This window comes from Daphnia pulicaria, chromosome 4 (assembly GCF_021234035.1).
Source record: "Daphnia pulicaria isolate SC F1-1A chromosome 4, SC_F0-13Bv2, whole genome shotgun sequence".
Classification (NCBI taxonomy): domain Eukaryota; kingdom Metazoa; phylum Arthropoda; class Branchiopoda; order Diplostraca; family Daphniidae; genus Daphnia; species Daphnia pulicaria.
This window is the reverse complement of record NC_060916.1, coordinates 13,823,976-13,840,961: the sequence shown is the minus strand read 5'-3', so window position 1 is coordinate 13,840,961 and position 16,986 is coordinate 13,823,976. Positions and strand designations below refer to the sequence as shown.

The window sequence follows — 16,986 nt, the reverse complement described above, 5'->3', positions numbered from 1 at the left end:
GAGCTTAACAACAGCCACCCCAACTCAGGTCAACAAAGCCCAAGCTTTGTATTCCTCAACTTCCCTCCCACTTTACCCAACAACCAATTGCTGAAAAAGAGATCCCATACATTCCTCAACGTCTCCCCTCAGCCCTATATAAACCCATCATCCCTCCACTGTTTCCTTATCTCAACTTTCAGTCGTTCGACATGGCCCGTACCAAGCAGACCGCTCGTAAATCCACCGGTGGCAAGGCGCCCCGCAAACAGTTGGCCACCAAAGCAGCTCGCAAAAGTGCCCCGGCCACTGGAGGAGTCAAGAAACCCCATCGTTATCGTCCCGGCACCGTCGCCCTTCGTGAGATCCGTCGCTACCAAAAGTCGACCGAGCTTCTGATCCGCAAGTTGCCATTCCAGCGCTTGGTCAGAGAAATCGCCCAGGATTTCAAGACCGACTTGCGTTTCCAGAGCTCAGCCGTCATGGCCCTGCAGGAGGCCAGCGAGGCTTACTTGGTGGGTCTTTTCGAAGACACCAACTTGTGCGCCATCCACGCCAAGCGAGTCACCATCATGCCAAAAGACATCCAGCTCGCTCGCCGTATTCGTGGTGAACGTGCCTAAGCGACTTTTAAAATCCCTTTTGACTTACCAATCGGCCCTTTTCAGGGCCACCATTTACTAAAGAAAAAGATTACCAATCAACCATTGTTTTCATTTCAATATTCTTGTAAATCTTTCTTACCGTCAAAGATTGATGGCATTGGCCTAAAATAAAGAATACTCTACTCATCACTAACCATGGTTTCTTTCTAAATGCCAGAATTTCACAAGCATAACCTTTTCGATGGTTTCAATGTGCAATGGAAAACTGCTAAATTTTGGTAAACAAGGAAAGATATTGAATCATGCCCTATTTTAGAACTGCACCCAAATAAGTAAAGCCCAAACCATGTAAACAGTATAGACTACAAATTAGTATCATGGGAAACTGAAAACTTTGAACCAACCTGGTTTGCAAACAAGTCAAAATCTGGCAGTCTCGGTTTATCCTTGCGGTCCTCAGCACTTATTTTTCAATCCCAACACTTTTATTCAAATTCACAACCACATTCCAAATCCCTTACTATTTGTTTCCATATTCCTAGAAACAGATAAGAATAACAATTTTTAAAAACAGAAACCATGCAAGAACACAGACGACAGGACCAAGTAAACAAAACCAGCCACCTGGTGGCCAACATTTCAAGCTCATCCAACATTTTTTATGGCGCGACCCTTCAAAAACTTATTTGTAGAGACTGTGAATAACATATATAGCTGAGAATAAGACAGTTAGTAAAAGTAAAATTCCTTCTCACTGGCAAAGCTTTTTAAATAAAACTTTTGGGCGATCTTTATTGATTCCTCGAAAATGTTTGGAAGAAGAATAAAGCAGCATTGCTGGTAGGCAACTTTGTCTCGAACAAATACAATCGCAACAAATACAAGTAAATAGCGTTGAAAGGAAGCAGAGAACGGCATGCGGAAAATAGTACTTATCTAGTAACTACGCGAATTACATAATAAATATTTTGGAGGAAAAATAAACTCAGAAAGGGCGGACAACAAATTTAATAAAATAAAAAATTTAAAATCTGAGAAATGTTCATCAAAATAATGAACTTTTCTGAATGAATCGAAACATTCACCAAAGAAACGCATAGTTATTAAATTAAATTACTACTTCCGCCTTTCGGTGTAAAACTTTTAGATTTCATGAAACCTAAAAGTTGTGCGGGTACTTCGGCGAGAAGAGCCTTAGCTAATTCCTGTGACGCATTTTGAGAATCTGATCGATTTAAAAAATCGCGAAATGGAACAAACTGGACGATGTCACGACTGGCAAATTTCCCATTTAAGGACAATTTTCCATTATCACTGTCAAGCTCATTCATGGAAGAAAAATCTGCATTTCCTATTCCGACTATTATAATAGAAACTGGCAGATGACTTGCAGCTATAATGGCCTGAAATGTTGTTGAATCAAATCGTTATTACTAATTACTAAAAGTGGTAAAACTAAACTAACTAATTTGGTTTTCTACCTCTTTGGTGTCGTGCATATCCGATATAGCTCCGTCGGTCAAAATAAGCAGTATGAAATACTGATCACCGTTAGCGTAACTAGCAGAAAAACGTGCGACGTGATTAATGACTGGAGCAAAATTTGTTGGGCCATGGAACTGAATAGCCGGTAAACATTTCCGGTATGCTTCAATCACACCTACGCATAATCATTAAAAAGAATTGTTTAAATTTGATTTATTATTCTATAAAAATTGCTAACCTTCTACTCCAGCACAAAATGGGCTAGGAGTCAAGTTGACGAAAAATTCGTGGGAAAGAATACCGTTGGGCGGTAATTTTGCTCCGAAACCTAAAACAGGAAACTGTTTGTCACTGTCGTAATCTTGAATGATTGAAACGACGGACTGCAACGCTTGCTCATAGAGGGTAGGAGAAGGTCCCATGTAATGAAGAGATCCTAAAGTATTTGGGCTACCATTTGAAGCTGCAAAAACATTTGAGTTGTTTAGAATGAAATGAATGGGGTAAGAATACAAATAATCCAAGTGTCGTTTAGTACCTGTAAAATCAATAGCAATTGTACAATTCAATTTAGTACCCCCCATTATGTAGTCAAGGAAAGTGTATGTTCGTTTGACGACCGATTCATTTACATGAATTTTTCCAGAGACTTTTCCCTAGAAAGAAAAATCGTCAGAACGGCCAAACTTATAAGAGTATTAGTAACCTATGGTTTAGGTTTTAGGTTTCACCTTTTTGTTAAGGCTGAACGTTTGAGGAGCATTACAAATGTGCTGTCTTGTAACGTTGACCTCGCCCAATAGTTTGTGTTTCCCAGTCTTGTTATGGTTCCAGGACTGAAGTAAAAGTTTCGCATCTTGGCCATTTTTCTCGCATAACGATCGCATTGGAATAGTTAACTTTGGCCACTGCGGATTACGATTGTTCTTGATAAAAGTCGTGCGGTGGATTAAGTTGCTCTCCTTATAGACGACTAAAAATGGGTCAGGTTTGCTAAAGAAGCCACATTTCAGATCCTGGGCACTGAACTGGAATTCAACCTCTTCTTTAGGTGAACCACTAATTTCTTCAGCTTGAATGCACAATTGTCCTTTTCCTTTAAAATTGGGATGGTGAAGTTCTGTCACAAATTTTCCAGACGAAACAATCTGGCCAAGGGAACATTCAGTATCTCCTAAAAAATCGTGATTATCCAAGATAGCACTGGTGCCATCAATATCATAGATCTTAAATTTTAGCTTCTGGAATTCTTCGAAGCGGTAACCGATGAGAAATTTAGTAGCAAATTCGGGGTTCAAGGTGTTTTTGATGACTTCGGTTCTCCCGTGTTCTTGCCAAGTTTGGCTATTTGAAAGCTGAGTGTAAATCACACACATAGGATCAGACTTTGACAGTACATCTTTGTTTAACAAACACCTAGACAAAATTATATTTGTAGTTGTTTACTTGCTAACGAAAAATTTGAATTTTTATTACCTAGCTGATAGGGTCAATTCAACTTCGACGACAAGATCTTGTAACAAGACTTCATATACGGCTTTGGAGTTCGACATATTTATTTTCGCGACATAAAGCTTTGCAGTTGTTGCTATGGGTGGTGGCTAGAGCAGTTATCTATTTCACAGTATCTCAGCACGGAAATGTTAATTTTTCAATCTTGCATTTCACACGTAAACATGTGACAATGTCATGTTAGAATGACAAAAGAAACAAATTTTTAAAAACCTACACCAACTGGACGCGATGACTAACTTCGAACTGACAACAAAGCGTAATGCACATTGCAGAGACTCTATAGTACAGCTGGCCCACTTTCACGAAAGCCGTCTGGCAATTTGTCTCCTATAAAATAAAACCGCAGTCTATTTCTGTAGGCAAGCTGATTATTTGTAGTGTTTTCGGTTTTTCTTTCCATGGGGTTATTTGTTTTCGGAATGAGTAATTAATTTTCATTCTAGGTTAACTAATTATTTGAGATTCCTGCTTTTATTAAATCAAATGAGAGTATTTACGCCGCTCAAAACTTGTGGAGCAAAATTTTCATAGAATTGGTGTTAAATAAATGGAATAGGTTGTTTATGATAATGCTAAACGTACGTGCTGATAGAATTGCTTTGCTTAAATAAGAAAAAAATTAGCTTTAAAATATAATATCTGAGACTAGACCCCATTTAGCTTAATAACCTTCTATTGATTCAGAACTTATTGGTACAACCTGTTTCAATTGTAAGTTGGTGATTCGTCACTTACTACCAACACAGCTGTTATATATGACGAAGTGTGTCATATATAAATATAACCCTGAAACTACTGAAATCGATATTCTGTTACATGGATTTAAACTAGTCGTATAGCAAAACAAAAAATAATAAATCGATATTTTACCCTTTCAAAAATACACTGGTACCACTATGTAACCGCTCTTATTGTACCTGCACCGGGTATTTTATTCAAATGATAAAATTGGAATGGTTAACGTAGATTAATTTAGATTAATATCTGTAAATCGAATTTTGAAAGAAAACAGAAATGAAGGATCTTATAGAAAGTTAGGAACACTTAGTCGCGGATAAGCTACGGTGATACAGTAAGCGTGGAAATAATCAGTTTGGGCTTACATTAATGTGGATGTTTAGGTGTCAAATTTTTGGATTTCATGAAAGCCACTAGCTGGTTGGGAATCTCCATTAGCAAAGCACTGGCTAAATTTACGGCTGCGCGGTATGGATCTGGCTGATTCAAGAAATCACGAAAAGGAACAAATTGCACGATGTCGCGTGCGGCAGTACGGCCGTTAGCAGATAAATGCCCATTATCGCTGTCCAGTTCCTTCATTGATGAAAAGTCGGCATGGCCAATTCCAACGATTATGATTGACATCGGGAGATGGGATGCAGCAATAATTGCCTAGACAATACATGAAATTCATGGATACACAAATGAGTAATTATTTCAAAATTGACTCGTCTTACAAAATAATTTCGGAGTAAAAAAGCATTGGTAATCTTCAAAATTAATTCACCTGCTTTGTCTCCAGCATATCAGTAATCTCCCCATCGGTAAGAATAAGGAGGATGAAATAATTGTCTCCGTTACAGTGGGATGCGGCGAAGCGTGACACATGATTAATTACTGGGGAGAAATTGGTAGGTCCGTAAAGCTGAATGCAAGGTAAACATTTCCGGTATGCTTCAATTACCCCTATTTTTTTTTAAATAATTTAGATGAATAAAATGATATGATTGTTGATGGAAAAATGTTACCATTAACTCCAAAGCAGTGTGGATTGGGAGTCAGGTTGACGAAAAATTCGTGGGAAAGAATACCGTTAGGCGGAACTTTCGCTCCGAATCCAAGAACGGGGAAATGTTTATCACTATCGTAGTCTTGAATAATTGTGACGACAGACAGCAGTGCTTGCTCGTAGAGAGTAGGCGTAGGTCCCATATAATGTAGGGAATTAGGGTTATTGGGAGCTCCGTTGGAACCTAACACAGTAAAAAGTTAAAAGTGACGACCTAATTAAATGATTTATCAACGTCTACCAGTGAAATCTATGGCAATTGTGCAGTTAATCTGAGTGCCGCTCGTGATATAATCCAAGAAAGAAAAGGTTTTAATTACTTTGGCTTCATGTAAACACAACTTTCCCACGCTTTTTCCTGTTTTCTACATTACCAGCAATAAATTCATTAGCAAAAAAAATATACAACCTTTCAACAAATCAGGATAAATCGAACCTTATCATCCAACGAGAAAGTTTTGGGAGTTTGTAGAATTCCTTGTGTGGTAGTGTGTACCTCGCCCATTAGTTTGTGGCTTCCATCTCCGTTCCAATTCCAGCACTGCAGTGATAATGCTACATCTTTTTGATCTTTTGTGCGTATCAATCGCATAGGGATAGTGAATTTTGGCCACCTTGGATTACAGTTGTCTTTTATGAACGTTGTGCGATGAACTAGAGTGTTTTCTTTATAAATGGCTAAAAACGGATCCGGTTTGCTGAGGATCCCGCTCTTTTTGAAACCCTCGGCGCTAAACAGGAATTCGACATCTTCCTTAAGTGCCCCTATTTCTTCAGCTACTATGCACAATTCTCCTTTGTTTTTGCTCTTAGGGTGATGAAGTGGGATAACAATCTTGCCAGAAGAAACTATTTGCCCAAGAGAGCAATCAGCCTCTCCCAAGAAATCATGTTTATCCAAGGCAGTACTCTTACTGTCAATATCATAGATTTTAAATTTTAACTTTTGCAGTTCTTCAAAGCGGTAGCCAATAACAATTTTTTTGGAAAACTCTGGGTTTAACGAGTTGACAATTTGCTCAGTTCTGCCATGTTCTACCCAAGATTGGCCCTGTTGAATGTAGACCACACATATAGGATCAGACTTGGAAACAAGATCTTTATTTGACAAGTTCCTGTTAAATTGTAATGAAATTTGCTGTAGAACTGAATAGTAGTGCTATATTTATTATTTGTACAATACTTACTTTGCCGAAATAGTAAGCTCCACTTCATTATTGGGATCTTGACTAGCAGTTCCAGGAACAAAGTTTTGTTGTGCCATCATGCATAAAGAGAATACTATAAAGTAAGAACATCAGATTTGAAACCAGGCAAACTGATAAAAAATTCTTATCTCTAACATGTCAAGCCCCTATCAGTAACGGCAGAAGTGTACACAACACAATCTACCATGAATGTATCATCCATTGACCCACATCCTTGTTTCTCCCCACATCCCACACATATTCACATTTTTAAACTAGGTTGGAAATCAGTTCTAATCTTACTTGGCATGTCATTTATACAACTACCTCTTGAGTTTTGATTTTGTGGGACACGTTTTAAAACTATTTTGAAATTGTGTAGAAATTATATTTCATCAAGGAAGAAGTTTGGGAAACTGCATTATTTTATAATATGGTGTTTGTGTTGTTCAAATTGGTTACCTAATTGAACCAATTCGTTGTCTGTGACTGTGGTTGAATGAACCCACCTTTATTTGAAACACCATGCGAATTTATTTTTTCACCGATTTATTTCGTCAGTTTAAAATCTCAGCGCTAGATGGCTAGTTGACACTTTCTCAGCGATGCCAATAGCACAAATTTCACATTTTTATATTAGAACTTCAAGTTTTAGGTCAGATTTGTAGGTTGCTAAACATAATTTAATATTTCAGTCATTTAAAAACAATAATTCACAGTTTTTTTTAATTGAATTAAAACTACCAGCGACAAAGTGACAGCCTCCTCCTAGCTTGGAGGCACAGCTGTTTTGGTCTGGTAACAACGGGACGTTGTGTAGGACGGGTTATTAGGTGCTGAGTTGAGTGGCTTTCTAAGAAAAAAAATTGTGGAAAACTAGTGGTAAAATGGCGACGAGAAGGTCTACCTCCTCGATAAATACCGCCATAGATCTACTTGCGACCAGTCCGTGTGATCCTCTTCGTGAATTGTTCGAAGCTTGTCGGAACGGAGAGGTTTCTAAAGTCAAAAAGTTGGTAACTACACAAAATGTTAACGCCCGTGATACAGCTGGAAGAAAGTCGTCTCCACTCCACTTCGCCGCAGGTAAATAACTGTGGCAAAATAACTTTCAACTCTCTATCATTCAAGCTTTCATTTTTCACAACCTGATCTCTTCCTAAAAATGTTTGGTTTCATTCAATGAAGTTATTAGTTCCTTTAAGGTTACCCTGGTTTTCTACTCCACCAATATCACTTCCTTTTCTCTTTTCAAGTGAAATGCATCAGCATAACTAGCCTGTCGTGAAACAGAGCATGAGAGAGTGAGATCTTTACAAGTTTATGTTTATGTTTAATTTTTAAATTTGTAGGTTTTGGTAGAAGAGATGTGGTGGAGCATTTGATTGCCACTGGAGCCAATGTTCATGCCAGAGATGATGGTGGTTTGATTCCTCTTCACAATGCCTGTTCTTTCGGTCATGCCGAAGTTGTTCAACTTCTGCTAAGTGCTGGTGCAGACCCAAATGCAAGGGACAATTGGAGTTACACACCCCTGCACGAGGCTGCAATCAAGGGTAAAATTGATGTGTGTATAGTTCTTCTACAGCATGGAGCTGATCATAATGTTCGCAATGCTGAAGGTAATTTACATCATTCAAATAAATGTTTTTGCTCTTGTTTTAATGTTAATTTTATTTTTAGGAAAAATTCCTCTCGATGTAGCTGACGCCACAACACGACCCGTGTTAACTGGTGATTATCGTAAAGAGGAACTTTTAGAGGCAGCTCGGAGTGGAAACGAAGACAAAATTCTTTCCCTCTTGACGCCGTTGAATGTAAACTGCCATGCCAGTGACGGCCGCAAGTCCACTCCATTGCATTTGGCTGCTGGTTATAACCGAACACAGATCGTCCAGAGATTGCTGCAACACGGTGCCGACGTCCAGGCCAAAGACAAGGGTGGTTTAGTTCCATTGCATAACGCCTGTTCCTACGGGCATCACGAAGTGACGGAGCTGCTCGTTCGCGCCGGTGCCAACGTGAACGCCACGGATTTGTGGCAGTTCACACCGCTGCACGAAGCGGCTTCCAAAGGCCGCCGTGAAGTTTGTTCCCTTTTATTAGCCCACGGGGCCGATCCGACATTGTTGAACTGCCACGCCAAATCCGCCCTGGATGTTGCCCCTTCGCGGGAACTCCAGGACCTTCTATCGTATGAATTCAAAGGACATAGTTTACTGGAAGCGGCTCGGCAAGCGGATCCAACTCGTCTCAAGAAATTCCTCTCTGTGGACGTCATTGGATTCAAGCACCCGTACACGGGAGACACTGCCCTTCATTGTGCCGTCGCCTCCACCGGAGTCAAACGGAAGCACGTCGTCGAAATCCTTTTGAAGAAAGGGGCCGCGCCTAACGAGAAGAACAAAGAGCTTCACGCGCCGCTACACATTGCCGCCGACAAGGAGCACCTGGACGTTTTGGAGGCTCTCCTGCGTCACGGTGCCAAAGTCAATGTGTTGGACGGCCTTGGTCAAACGGCCCTGCACCGAAGCAGTCAAAAAGGACAAGTGCCAGTGTGTCGACTGCTTCTTCCATACGGCGCCGATCCGACGGTCGTCTCTCTTCAGGGTTACACGGCCGCCCAAGTGGCTACCGAATCTGTGCAGAAGCTTTTCGCCGAGCAGCCGGCCTTCAATGCCACCCCTCCGCCAGTCGATCTCGAATACCAGTTGCTAGAAGCGGCCAAAGCCGGGGATTTGGATAATGTCCGTCGTATTTTGGGCGTCAATCCCTCGCCGCAGCTAGTCAACTGCCGCGACCTAGATGGGCGACATTCCACACCGCTTCACTTTGCGGCCGGTTATAACCGCCTTGCGGTCGTCGAGTTTCTCCTCCAACACGGAGGCGATGTCCAGGTGAGAGCGAGCCTCGATGCCATACAAATGTGAGGGACGTGTATTAAATTTTACTCATCTGTTTGTTTGTTTTGTTTTGTTTTTATGTGTTATTCCAGGCCAAGGATAAAGGCGGTCTAGTTCCGCTTCACAATGCTTGCTCCTACGGACACTACGAAGTGACAGAGTTGTTGGTACGTGCCGGAGCCAGCGTCAACGTTTCTGACTTGTGGAAATTCACTCCGCTGCACGAAGCGGCCGCCAAGGGAAAGTACGACATCGTCAAGTTGTTGTTGAAGCACGGCGCCGATCCCAGTAAGAAGAATCGAGACGGTCACACGCCTTTGGACCTTGTACGTGACGGCGATCAAGACATTGCCGACCTTCTGCGCGGCGACGCCGCACTGCTGGACGCCGCCAAGAAAGGTCATCTAGCTCGTGTCCACAAGCTCGTGACGAGTCAGAACATCAACTGTCGTGACTCGCTGGGCCGTAACTCTACGCCTCTCCATCTGGCGTCCGGCTACAACAATTTGGACGTGGCCGAGTACTTGCTCGAGCATGGAGCCGACGTCAACGCCCAAGATAAAGGCGGACTCATCCCTTTGCATAATGCTTCGTCGTACGGACACCTGGACGTTGCCGCCCTGCTAATTCGTTTCAACACGGAAGTGAACGCGACGGATCGCTGGGGCTTCACGCCACTTCACGAAGCGGCCCAGAAAGGTCGCACTCAGCTTTGTGCCTTGCTCTTGGCCCACGGGGCCGATCCCCACATGAAGAACCAGGAAGGACAAACTCCGTTGGATTTGTCGACCGCTGAGGATGTCAAATGTTTACTGCAGGACGCCATGACCCAACACCTTCCTCCGACAGCCAGTTCGTCACCCGTCTCGCCCGTCTTTAATCCTTCACCACGAGGATCGTCTATTGTCATTGGCTGCTCGTCTGGAAGCAGCGGCAACACTGCCGGCGCCTCTGCCAACCCATCGACCAGTTCAGATACCTTAGTCCTGCCTTCCGGAAATGCGGTCGTCATAGCGCCTCCCTGTCCGTCGCCCGGCTTAGCTCCTTTACCTCTCCTGATGCTCGGCCCGGATTCCCCCGGCTTGGCTGCTGCTTCCAATACCTCGGTGCCTGTATCTTCTAGTGGAGCTCAGATTGGCGACGGCTGCTCGGACAATGACGTTCCGGAGCAGATCCAAACCACTGCGACTACAACGACCGCCTCTACGATTGTCTCGTTCCTTTCCAGCCTGGGACTGGAACACTTGCGCGAGATTTTCGATCGTGAGCAAGTGACTATCGACATCTTATTGGAGATGGGCCACGAAGAGTTGAAACAAATTGGAGTTCACGCTTACGGTCACCGGCATCGACTCCTCAAAGGTATAATGTTTAATCATTGATTGGTTAAACAATGGATTAACAAAGATATTTGATGGTTCCATCTGTGTAGGTGTAGAAAAATTCTACAGCCAATTGGCCGTTTCAGCCTCGAATCCCGGAAGCGGTTGGAATTCGGCTGGCTTGGGACCATCTGGTAGCTCGTCTTCGTCGTCGAACCAGACGACGGGCACGATGCTGATTGATTTGAGCACCGAAGATCAGGAATATCTCACGGTGGAGGAGGAGCTTCAGAGTACGATCCGCGAACACAAGGACAACGGTCACGCTGGCGGCATTTTCTCTCGCTACAACGTTCTTAAGGTAGACCAGTTTTCTTTTTATTTCCAGTTCCATTATACTAACGTCCTTTTTTTTATTGGGTTCCATCAGATCCAAAAAGTACGCAATCGACGATTGTGGGAACGATATTGTCACCGACGTCGGGAAGTAGCCGATGAGAACGGCGGACAGAGCAATGAACGACTCCTCTTCCACGGTTCCCCATTCGTTCATGCTATCGTTCAAAAAGGATTTGACGAGCGACATGCCTATATTGGAGGAATGTTCGGAGCTGGTAAAATAATACTTTGTGTTGGCTGGACGTTTGTTGCAGGCATTCAATGTCACATTTATTTATTTTTTTATTGTTTGTCAGGGATCTATTTTGCGGAGAATTCCTCGAAAAGCAATCAGTACGTCTACGGCATCGGCGGCGGAACTGGTTGCCCCTCACACAAAGATCGATCCTGCTATTCTTGTCATCGCCAGCTGCTTCTCTGTCGTGTAACGATTGGCAAATCTTTCCTGCAGTTTAGTGCCATGCGTATGGCCCACGCTCCTCCAGGTCATCACTCGATTGTCGGCCGACCCAGCACCGGAGGTCTAACCTACCCGGAATATGTCGTTTATCGAGGCGAACAGGTAACATTGATTTCGATTGACATTTCTTTCATGTAAAGTTAATATTTGAATGTCTTTTCTTCTCGTTTTATAGGCCTATCCGGAATACTTGATATCATACCAGATTGTCCGTCCTCCGGAAGAGCTCACTGACAAGAACTAACAAATCGAAATAGCTTTTTTGCTGATGAATTGACATTTTTTTGATTATCATTATTAATTTTTTTTTTTTTTGTAATTTCCCCTCACCCTTAATTCTTCCTGCATTTTTTTCCTGAAAAAAAGTTTCTATATCGACCAATATTCTTCAATGTATATTTATCCTTTTATTAAAAATGGGTTGAAAGAAAAAAAAAGAAAAACAACTTTTGCTGTGATATTGTGTAACAATGGCGTCTCCAATCTCTCTTTTTCTGCCGTTTTGCTTGTTTGTTTAAAAAGTGGGAGGGTTCTCTCTTAAAATACCTCCTTTTGTCTCGTTACACCCAATCTGTTAATTCACTCCACATTGTGAACAGCAACCACACAAACAACAGAATTGAAAAAAAAAATAATAATCTTAACGTTTAACCAAACAAAAAAAAGATGTGTTGAATGATGCGTGGAGTTGAGCAGCAAAGAAAAACTGAGTTAAAATAACCGAATTTCAAAAGGAAAAAATTTTTTCTGCTGCTGTTGTATTTGTGACTGTGTGTGTTTTCGATTGGATTTTTCGGGCGTGGTGTCGGGTGATTATATGTCGAACTTTATTTTATCGCGTCTTTTTTTTTCAATTTTTTCCGCATTTGATTTCGTGGCCTTTTTGCCTCTTTTTCTCTTATTTTTCTCCCTCCGCTCGATTCTTAATATTTTTCTCGATTTTTCTTCATTTTGCCGCTTGTTCGTGTGCATGAAAGAGGTTCATCTTGATTCATATTATTCGGTTGTGTCTCTGGTACGGATCGATCAATAAACCCATGTGGATTCCTCTACATAGGAGTTGTCTTTGCCGATGCGCTATTTTCCTTATTGGATCCTGGGAAAAGAAATGAAACTAGCAAAAAAAAAGCAGGATCGTTAGCCCAACAAGAAGTCGGGGGCTGCAGTGGGAAGAGACACCAACCACCCGTAGCGAATCCGAAGGGAACTTGTCTTTTATTGATTTAATGTCTTTCGTCTTTGGCAGGATCTGGGCACAGGAGGAGCGATTGGATAGTGCTGCTCTCTGGGCGAATGACGGTCACTAAGAGAACCAAGATCATGTTCCTCCATCGACTTGATGCAGCAACGCAGACTCCGACGTCCAGCTGGGAGACTCAGTCGACCCAAGTCTCGCGTAGTATCAGCTTCCATTAAAAATATCCTGATTTGGGTTGGTTTATTAATTGTATACGACTTTAGGTGATTCATTTTATCGTGATCAAAGTCAATTGAAGGTGTTTAGAAAGTTTGCTATCATTTATTCGAAGAAAGAAGATGCAATTCCATCGCCTTTTGCTCCACTTTCTCGTCTGTTTCGCTTCGTTCCAACTCTCAGGTATGACAAGTCAATCAATTTGATTAATAATTTCGATTGCTAATAAGTTTTTTTCAATTTTGAACGTGTTGATTTAAAGTGGGAACGCTCGGGTTTGCCAACATGTACGCCAAACGGCTCTATGACGATTTGCTCAGTAATTACAACCGACTCATTAGACCAGTTAACAATAGCACGGACAAGCTAACAGTCTGGCTGAACCTCAAACTCTCTCAGCTCATCGAAGTGGTAAAAATAACATCCGATTAATTATCATTACGTTATTTTTAATTAATTTTTTTTTTGTCTCAATGCAGAGTCTGAGAAACCAGGTTATGACCACATCCATGTGGCTCGAACAGGTACTGTACATATTGACATCTGAATAATGAATTGAATAACTAAGTTTCATCTGAAAAAAAAATGATTTATTGCGCAATGCGCATTCAGAAATGGACAGACTATCGTCTGGTGTGGGATCCTGCCGACTACGAGGATGTCGAGATGCTTTACGTACCGGCTGAAAACATTTGGTTGCCCGACATTGTCCTCTACAACAAGTCAGAATCTTTTATGGGGTTGTGTTTATTTTGGCAGATGTTAAATATTTTGATTGACAATTCTAAATTTAGTGCTGACGGCAATTACGAGGTGACTTTATTGACCAAGGCTACAGTCCATCACACGGGTTTAGTCAACTGGAATCCACCTGCCATCTACAAGTCCAGTTGCGAGATGGACGTCGAATGGTTCCCGTTTGACAAGCAAAGTTGCCTCATGAAATTCGGTTCCTGGACTTATGACGGCCACGAAGTAAATACAATTAAAACGCCATTTAAGAAAAGTGTTGAATTTAAATTCAATTGTCATTTTTTTGCAGGTCGATCTGATGCACATGATGCAGGAAACGGACAGCGGGATCGATGTCGTCTCCGCCAACATTGTCACCGGCATCAATTTGACGGAATTCTACCCGTCGGTCGAGTGGGACATTCTGGATGTTCCGGCCAGAAAGAACGAAGAGCGATATCCTTGCTGCGAAGAACCCTATCCAGGTAACTAAATGGATCCTGAATAATTCACGTTGAGATTTTTAAATATGCAAATGTTAAACTATGTATTGACGTGTGCAGATATCACTTTCAACGTGACGATGCGTCGCAAGACCCTGTTCTACACGGTCAACCTGATCATTCCGTGCGTGGGCATCACGTTTCTGACGATCCTGGTCTTTTACCTCCCTTCCGATTCCGGTGAAAAGGTCACCCTGTGCATTTCAATCCTCGTCTCGCTCACTGTCTTCTTCCTCCTGCTGGCCGAGATTATTCCGCCGACCTCGCTGGCCGTCCCATTACTAGGCAAATATCTTCTCTTCACCATGATCCTGGTGACAGTTTCCATTATCGTCACTGTCTGCGTTCTCAACGTTCATTTCCGGTAAGTATAGCGAGCGGGTTTTTCTTGAAAAATTTGAAAAAGAAAAGAAATCCTGGACAGCTCGGACTGGGCTGCTGCTGGAGCTGCTCTATTGATTTTCCTGTTTTCCTTGCTTTTGAAAAAGATCCCCGGCAACGCATCACATGTCTCCCTGGGTCAAGAAAGTCTTTACGGTCATCATGCCACGACTTTTGCTCATGAGTCGACCCATCTATCTGTGTCAGGGCAGCTGCGGCGACGAGCGGAAGAATAAGAAGAACCAGTTCTACAACGGCATCGATTTTGGCGGGTTTGTTCGTTTTTTTGAATTTTAAATTTTATTATTTTTGAATTTCCCGGTTGATTCAAATGTAATATTATTTTTTAACACGCGCGGCTTGGAATTGGCAACAGCAGGAACGATTCGACTCCGTACATTTATGCTCACACCTACCGGAAGAATCCTTCTTGCCCGTCAGAGATCCCCGGAGAAACGGTTCCGGCCAACGATATCACGGCCACGTTTGAATTGCGCTCATCCACTTACGGCAGCTACGCTTCCAGCAACCAGCCCAGGCAGCCGATTTATCACAGTATGTGTCGATATCGGACTGCTGATTATTGTATTCGCCGGATTGAACATGTTTCGTTTTTTTTTTTTTGTTTTGTTTTAGATTTCGGGCCGTTAACTTACGGAGATGACGATCTACTGCCGCCGGATGTCAGCTGCGCACTGAGGAGCATCCAGTTCATTGCCAAGCACACGAAAGACACGGACAGAGAGATCGAAGTGATTGAAGACTGGAAATTCGTGGCCATGGTGCTGGATCGCTTCTTTCTCTGGATCTTCATCGTGGCCTGCTTCGTCGGCACGGCCGCCATCATCCTGGAGGCGCCCTCCCTCTACGACGAGACGATTCCGCTGGATCAGCTGTCTCATGCTTACTTTCCGACGGCCACCAAATTGTCCATGTGAAAAAGCAAAACAAACCTAACCTCCTCCTCCCGCCGACCGCATCATCTTATTTTCGTCCGTCTCCTCCGCACACACACACACAGCAGCAGGGATCCTGAACTCCGTTGATCCAGCATTTCCTGTGTTATACACACATCTATTATATATATATCAGCCGTTTTTCTTTCTTATTTCTTCTTTCTTCTTCTCCGTGTCTCATTCAACCGGAATGGAATTCTTTTGTCCTTCAACTCCGGGCCGGCGGATAGGGTACGACTTTTATATCTATTTTTCTTTCCTCCGATCCTCAGTTTCAGTTCGGCCCTTTTTTTTTTTATATATAACAAATCCAATCTGCCCGCTCTTCCGCCTCGATTCCTCTTTTAGGACATCTTCTTTTCCTTTCTTTTTCCTACTCGATCCCTTTTGTTTCCACATTTTTTTATTTTTATTCCTTCTCTTGTGCTCTCCTTCCTTGTTGTTCAATCGTTTTTCGCCTCGGAGAATAATAAACTCGACTGCCAGAGAGTCAAGACTCAAAGAGTCGCAAAAAACAAACAAAAAGAACTAAAAATCGTCTATCTATCTCTCCTTGACGAGCATCATCTTTTACGACTTATACATCCAGCATGGAAAAAGGAAAGGAAAGAAAAAATATAAAATAAAATAGAGAGTCCTAGGAGTCGGCGGTGAACTGACTATTTTTATACATCGGGGCATCAAAGGACGTTATCTTCCTTCATGCATAAAATATTACCCAACTCTGCGAAAAAGAAGAGAACCACTAGGAAGAAAAAATAAGAATAACAAAAATCGAAGGAGCGGTTTATTTTGCTGAGCCGGTTTGGGTCGTCGAGAGAAAATTTGACTATGTATATTATACGTCTTCTTAAATAAGGCTCCTTGATGTATAAATACGGGAGGAGGTCAGTCTTCCTGATTATTATATTCCATCCGCTCCGGAATAAATGCAACCCGGATATACCAAAAAAGGAAAAAAAAAAGATGTTACGTCGAAAATTAACCCCGGAACAGAGTCACGATCCGTTCCAGTATAAATGCAATTAGTTCTTTTCGATTAAGAATTTTAGAAAAAGTAGCACGTCCGATTCCAGGGGAAATGAACAGTACACTCAACAAAAAGCGGAAGTATAAGAGAGCGCGGAGTGCCAAAGGTCGGCTATAGTACTACTTCCAAACAGAATCAAAAAAGGGGGGGAAAAAACAAACAAACAAACAAAAAAACGGGATTCATCCATTATGGATAAGATCTGGTGCTGAGTCAGTTGGCGTTACTTTGCTGCTCCGTGTTAGCCCTTTTGTGTTGATGGCGTCGAAGAGTGAAGTATTAAGAAGAGCGAGCACAAGTGCAGAGTACTTTTCGATGTTCACAGA

The 16,986-nt window shown here is 42.2% G+C and overlaps 5 protein-coding genes across 5 annotated transcripts; 3 read left to right on the top strand and 2 right to left on the bottom strand.

The window, feature by feature from the left end:
• Window positions 1–150: 150 nt before the first annotated feature.
• On the top strand, window positions 151–723 carry LOC124337212 (histone H3). The gene has a single exon (XM_046791314.1). It carries the CDS (start codon window positions 192–194, stop codon window positions 600–602), a length of 411 nt encoding a protein of 136 aa, XP_046647270.1. The 5' UTR covers window positions 151–191; the 3' UTR covers window positions 603–723.
• Window positions 724–1,317: 594 nt separating this feature from the next.
• Window positions 1,318–3,815, bottom strand: LOC124336996 (copine-8-like). The gene is made up of 6 exons (XM_046790991.1): window positions 3,546–3,815; window positions 2,801–3,485; window positions 2,608–2,725; window positions 2,308–2,532; window positions 2,066–2,244; window positions 1,318–1,987 (listed from the first exon to the last, which is right to left on the bottom strand). The coding sequence occupies exons 1-6, from the start codon at window positions 3,620–3,622 to the stop codon at window positions 1,688–1,690; spliced, it is 1,584 nt and encodes a 527-aa protein (XP_046646947.1). The 5' UTR covers window positions 3,623–3,815; the 3' UTR covers window positions 1,318–1,687.
• Window positions 3,816–3,969: 154 nt separating this feature from the next.
• On the bottom strand, window positions 3,970–7,059 carry LOC124336998 (copine-8-like). Its single transcript, XM_046790994.1, has 7 exons — window positions 6,888–7,059; window positions 6,561–6,654; window positions 5,810–6,488; window positions 5,615–5,738; window positions 5,333–5,557; window positions 5,092–5,270; window positions 3,970–4,976 (listed from the first exon to the last, which is right to left on the bottom strand). Exons 2-7 carry the CDS (start codon window positions 6,638–6,640, stop codon window positions 4,689–4,691), a joined length of 1,575 nt encoding a protein of 524 aa, XP_046646950.1. The 5' UTR covers window positions 6,641–6,654; window positions 6,888–7,059; the 3' UTR covers window positions 3,970–4,688.
• Window positions 7,060–7,347: 288 nt separating this feature from the next.
• LOC124336874 (poly [ADP-ribose] polymerase tankyrase-like) lies at window positions 7,348–12,696 on the top strand. Its single transcript, XM_046790759.1, has 8 exons — window positions 7,348–7,646; window positions 7,913–8,182; window positions 8,244–9,457; window positions 9,556–10,825; window positions 10,896–11,146; window positions 11,216–11,399; window positions 11,481–11,746; window positions 11,820–12,696. Exons 1-8 carry the CDS (start codon window positions 7,448–7,450, stop codon window positions 11,886–11,888), a joined length of 3,723 nt encoding a protein of 1,240 aa, XP_046646715.1. The 5' UTR covers window positions 7,348–7,447; the 3' UTR covers window positions 11,889–12,696.
• Window positions 12,697–12,999: 303 nt separating this feature from the next.
• LOC124336986 (acetylcholine receptor subunit beta-like 2) lies at window positions 13,000–16,258 on the top strand. Its single transcript, XM_046790974.1, has 10 exons — window positions 13,000–13,241; window positions 13,321–13,469; window positions 13,538–13,582; window positions 13,671–13,780; window positions 13,853–14,033; window positions 14,101–14,275; window positions 14,354–14,657; window positions 14,782–14,946; window positions 15,051–15,229; window positions 15,311–16,258. The coding sequence occupies exons 1-10, from the start codon at window positions 13,181–13,183 to the stop codon at window positions 15,610–15,612; spliced, it is 1,671 nt and encodes a 556-aa protein (XP_046646930.1). The 5' UTR covers window positions 13,000–13,180; the 3' UTR covers window positions 15,613–16,258.
• Window positions 16,259–16,986: the final 728 nt, after the last annotated feature.

What these genes read in the sequence shown, in the direction of transcription:
- LOC124337212 (XM_046791314.1), top strand. Translation starts at nt 192, where the DNA reads ATGGCCCGTACCAAGCAGACCGCTCGTAAATCCACCGGTGGCAAGGCG.
- LOC124336996 (XM_046790991.1), bottom strand. Translation starts at nt 3,622, where the DNA reads ATGTCGAACTCCAAAGCCGTATATGAAGTCTTGTTACAAGATCTTGTC. An exon ending in ATTTTGTGCTGGAGTAGAAG is followed by an intron (nt 2,245 to 2,307) that starts GTTAGCAATTTT and finishes GATTATGCGTAG; the next exon opens with GTGTGATTGAAGCATACCGG. An exon ending in ATATGCACGACACCAAAGAG is followed by an intron (nt 1,988 to 2,065) that starts GTAGAAAACCAA and finishes ACAACATTTCAG; the next exon opens with GCCATTATAGCTGCAAGTCA.
- LOC124336998 (XM_046790994.1), bottom strand. Translation starts at nt 6,640, where the DNA reads ATGATGGCACAACAAAACTTTGTTCCTGGAACTGCTAGTCAAGATCCC. An exon ending in AATTGCCATAGATTTCACTG is followed by an intron (nt 5,558 to 5,614) that starts GTAGACGTTGAT and finishes TTACTGTGTTAG; the next exon opens with GTTCCAACGGAGCTCCCAAT. An exon ending in ACACTGCTTTGGAGTTAATG is followed by an intron (nt 5,271 to 5,332) that starts GTAACATTTTTC and finishes AAAAAAAAATAG; the next exon opens with GGGTAATTGAAGCATACCGG.
- LOC124336874 (XM_046790759.1), top strand. Translation starts at nt 7,448, where the DNA reads ATGGCGACGAGAAGGTCTACCTCCTCGATAAATACCGCCATAGATCTA. An exon ending in TCCACTCCACTTCGCCGCAG is followed by an intron (nt 7,647 to 7,912) that starts GTAAATAACTGT and finishes TTAAATTTGTAG; the next exon opens with GTTTTGGTAGAAGAGATGTG. An exon ending in CTCGCTACAACGTTCTTAAG is followed by an intron (nt 11,147 to 11,215) that starts GTAGACCAGTTT and finishes GGGTTCCATCAG; the next exon opens with ATCCAAAAAGTACGCAATCG.
- LOC124336986 (XM_046790974.1), top strand. Translation starts at nt 13,181, where the DNA reads ATGCAATTCCATCGCCTTTTGCTCCACTTTCTCGTCTGTTTCGCTTCG. An exon ending in CGCTTCGTTCCAACTCTCAG is followed by an intron (nt 13,242 to 13,320) that starts GTATGACAAGTC and finishes GTTGATTTAAAG; the next exon opens with TGGGAACGCTCGGGTTTGCC. An exon ending in AACGGCATCGATTTTGGCGG is followed by an intron (nt 14,947 to 15,050) that starts GTTTGTTCGTTT and finishes AATTGGCAACAG; the next exon opens with CAGGAACGATTCGACTCCGT.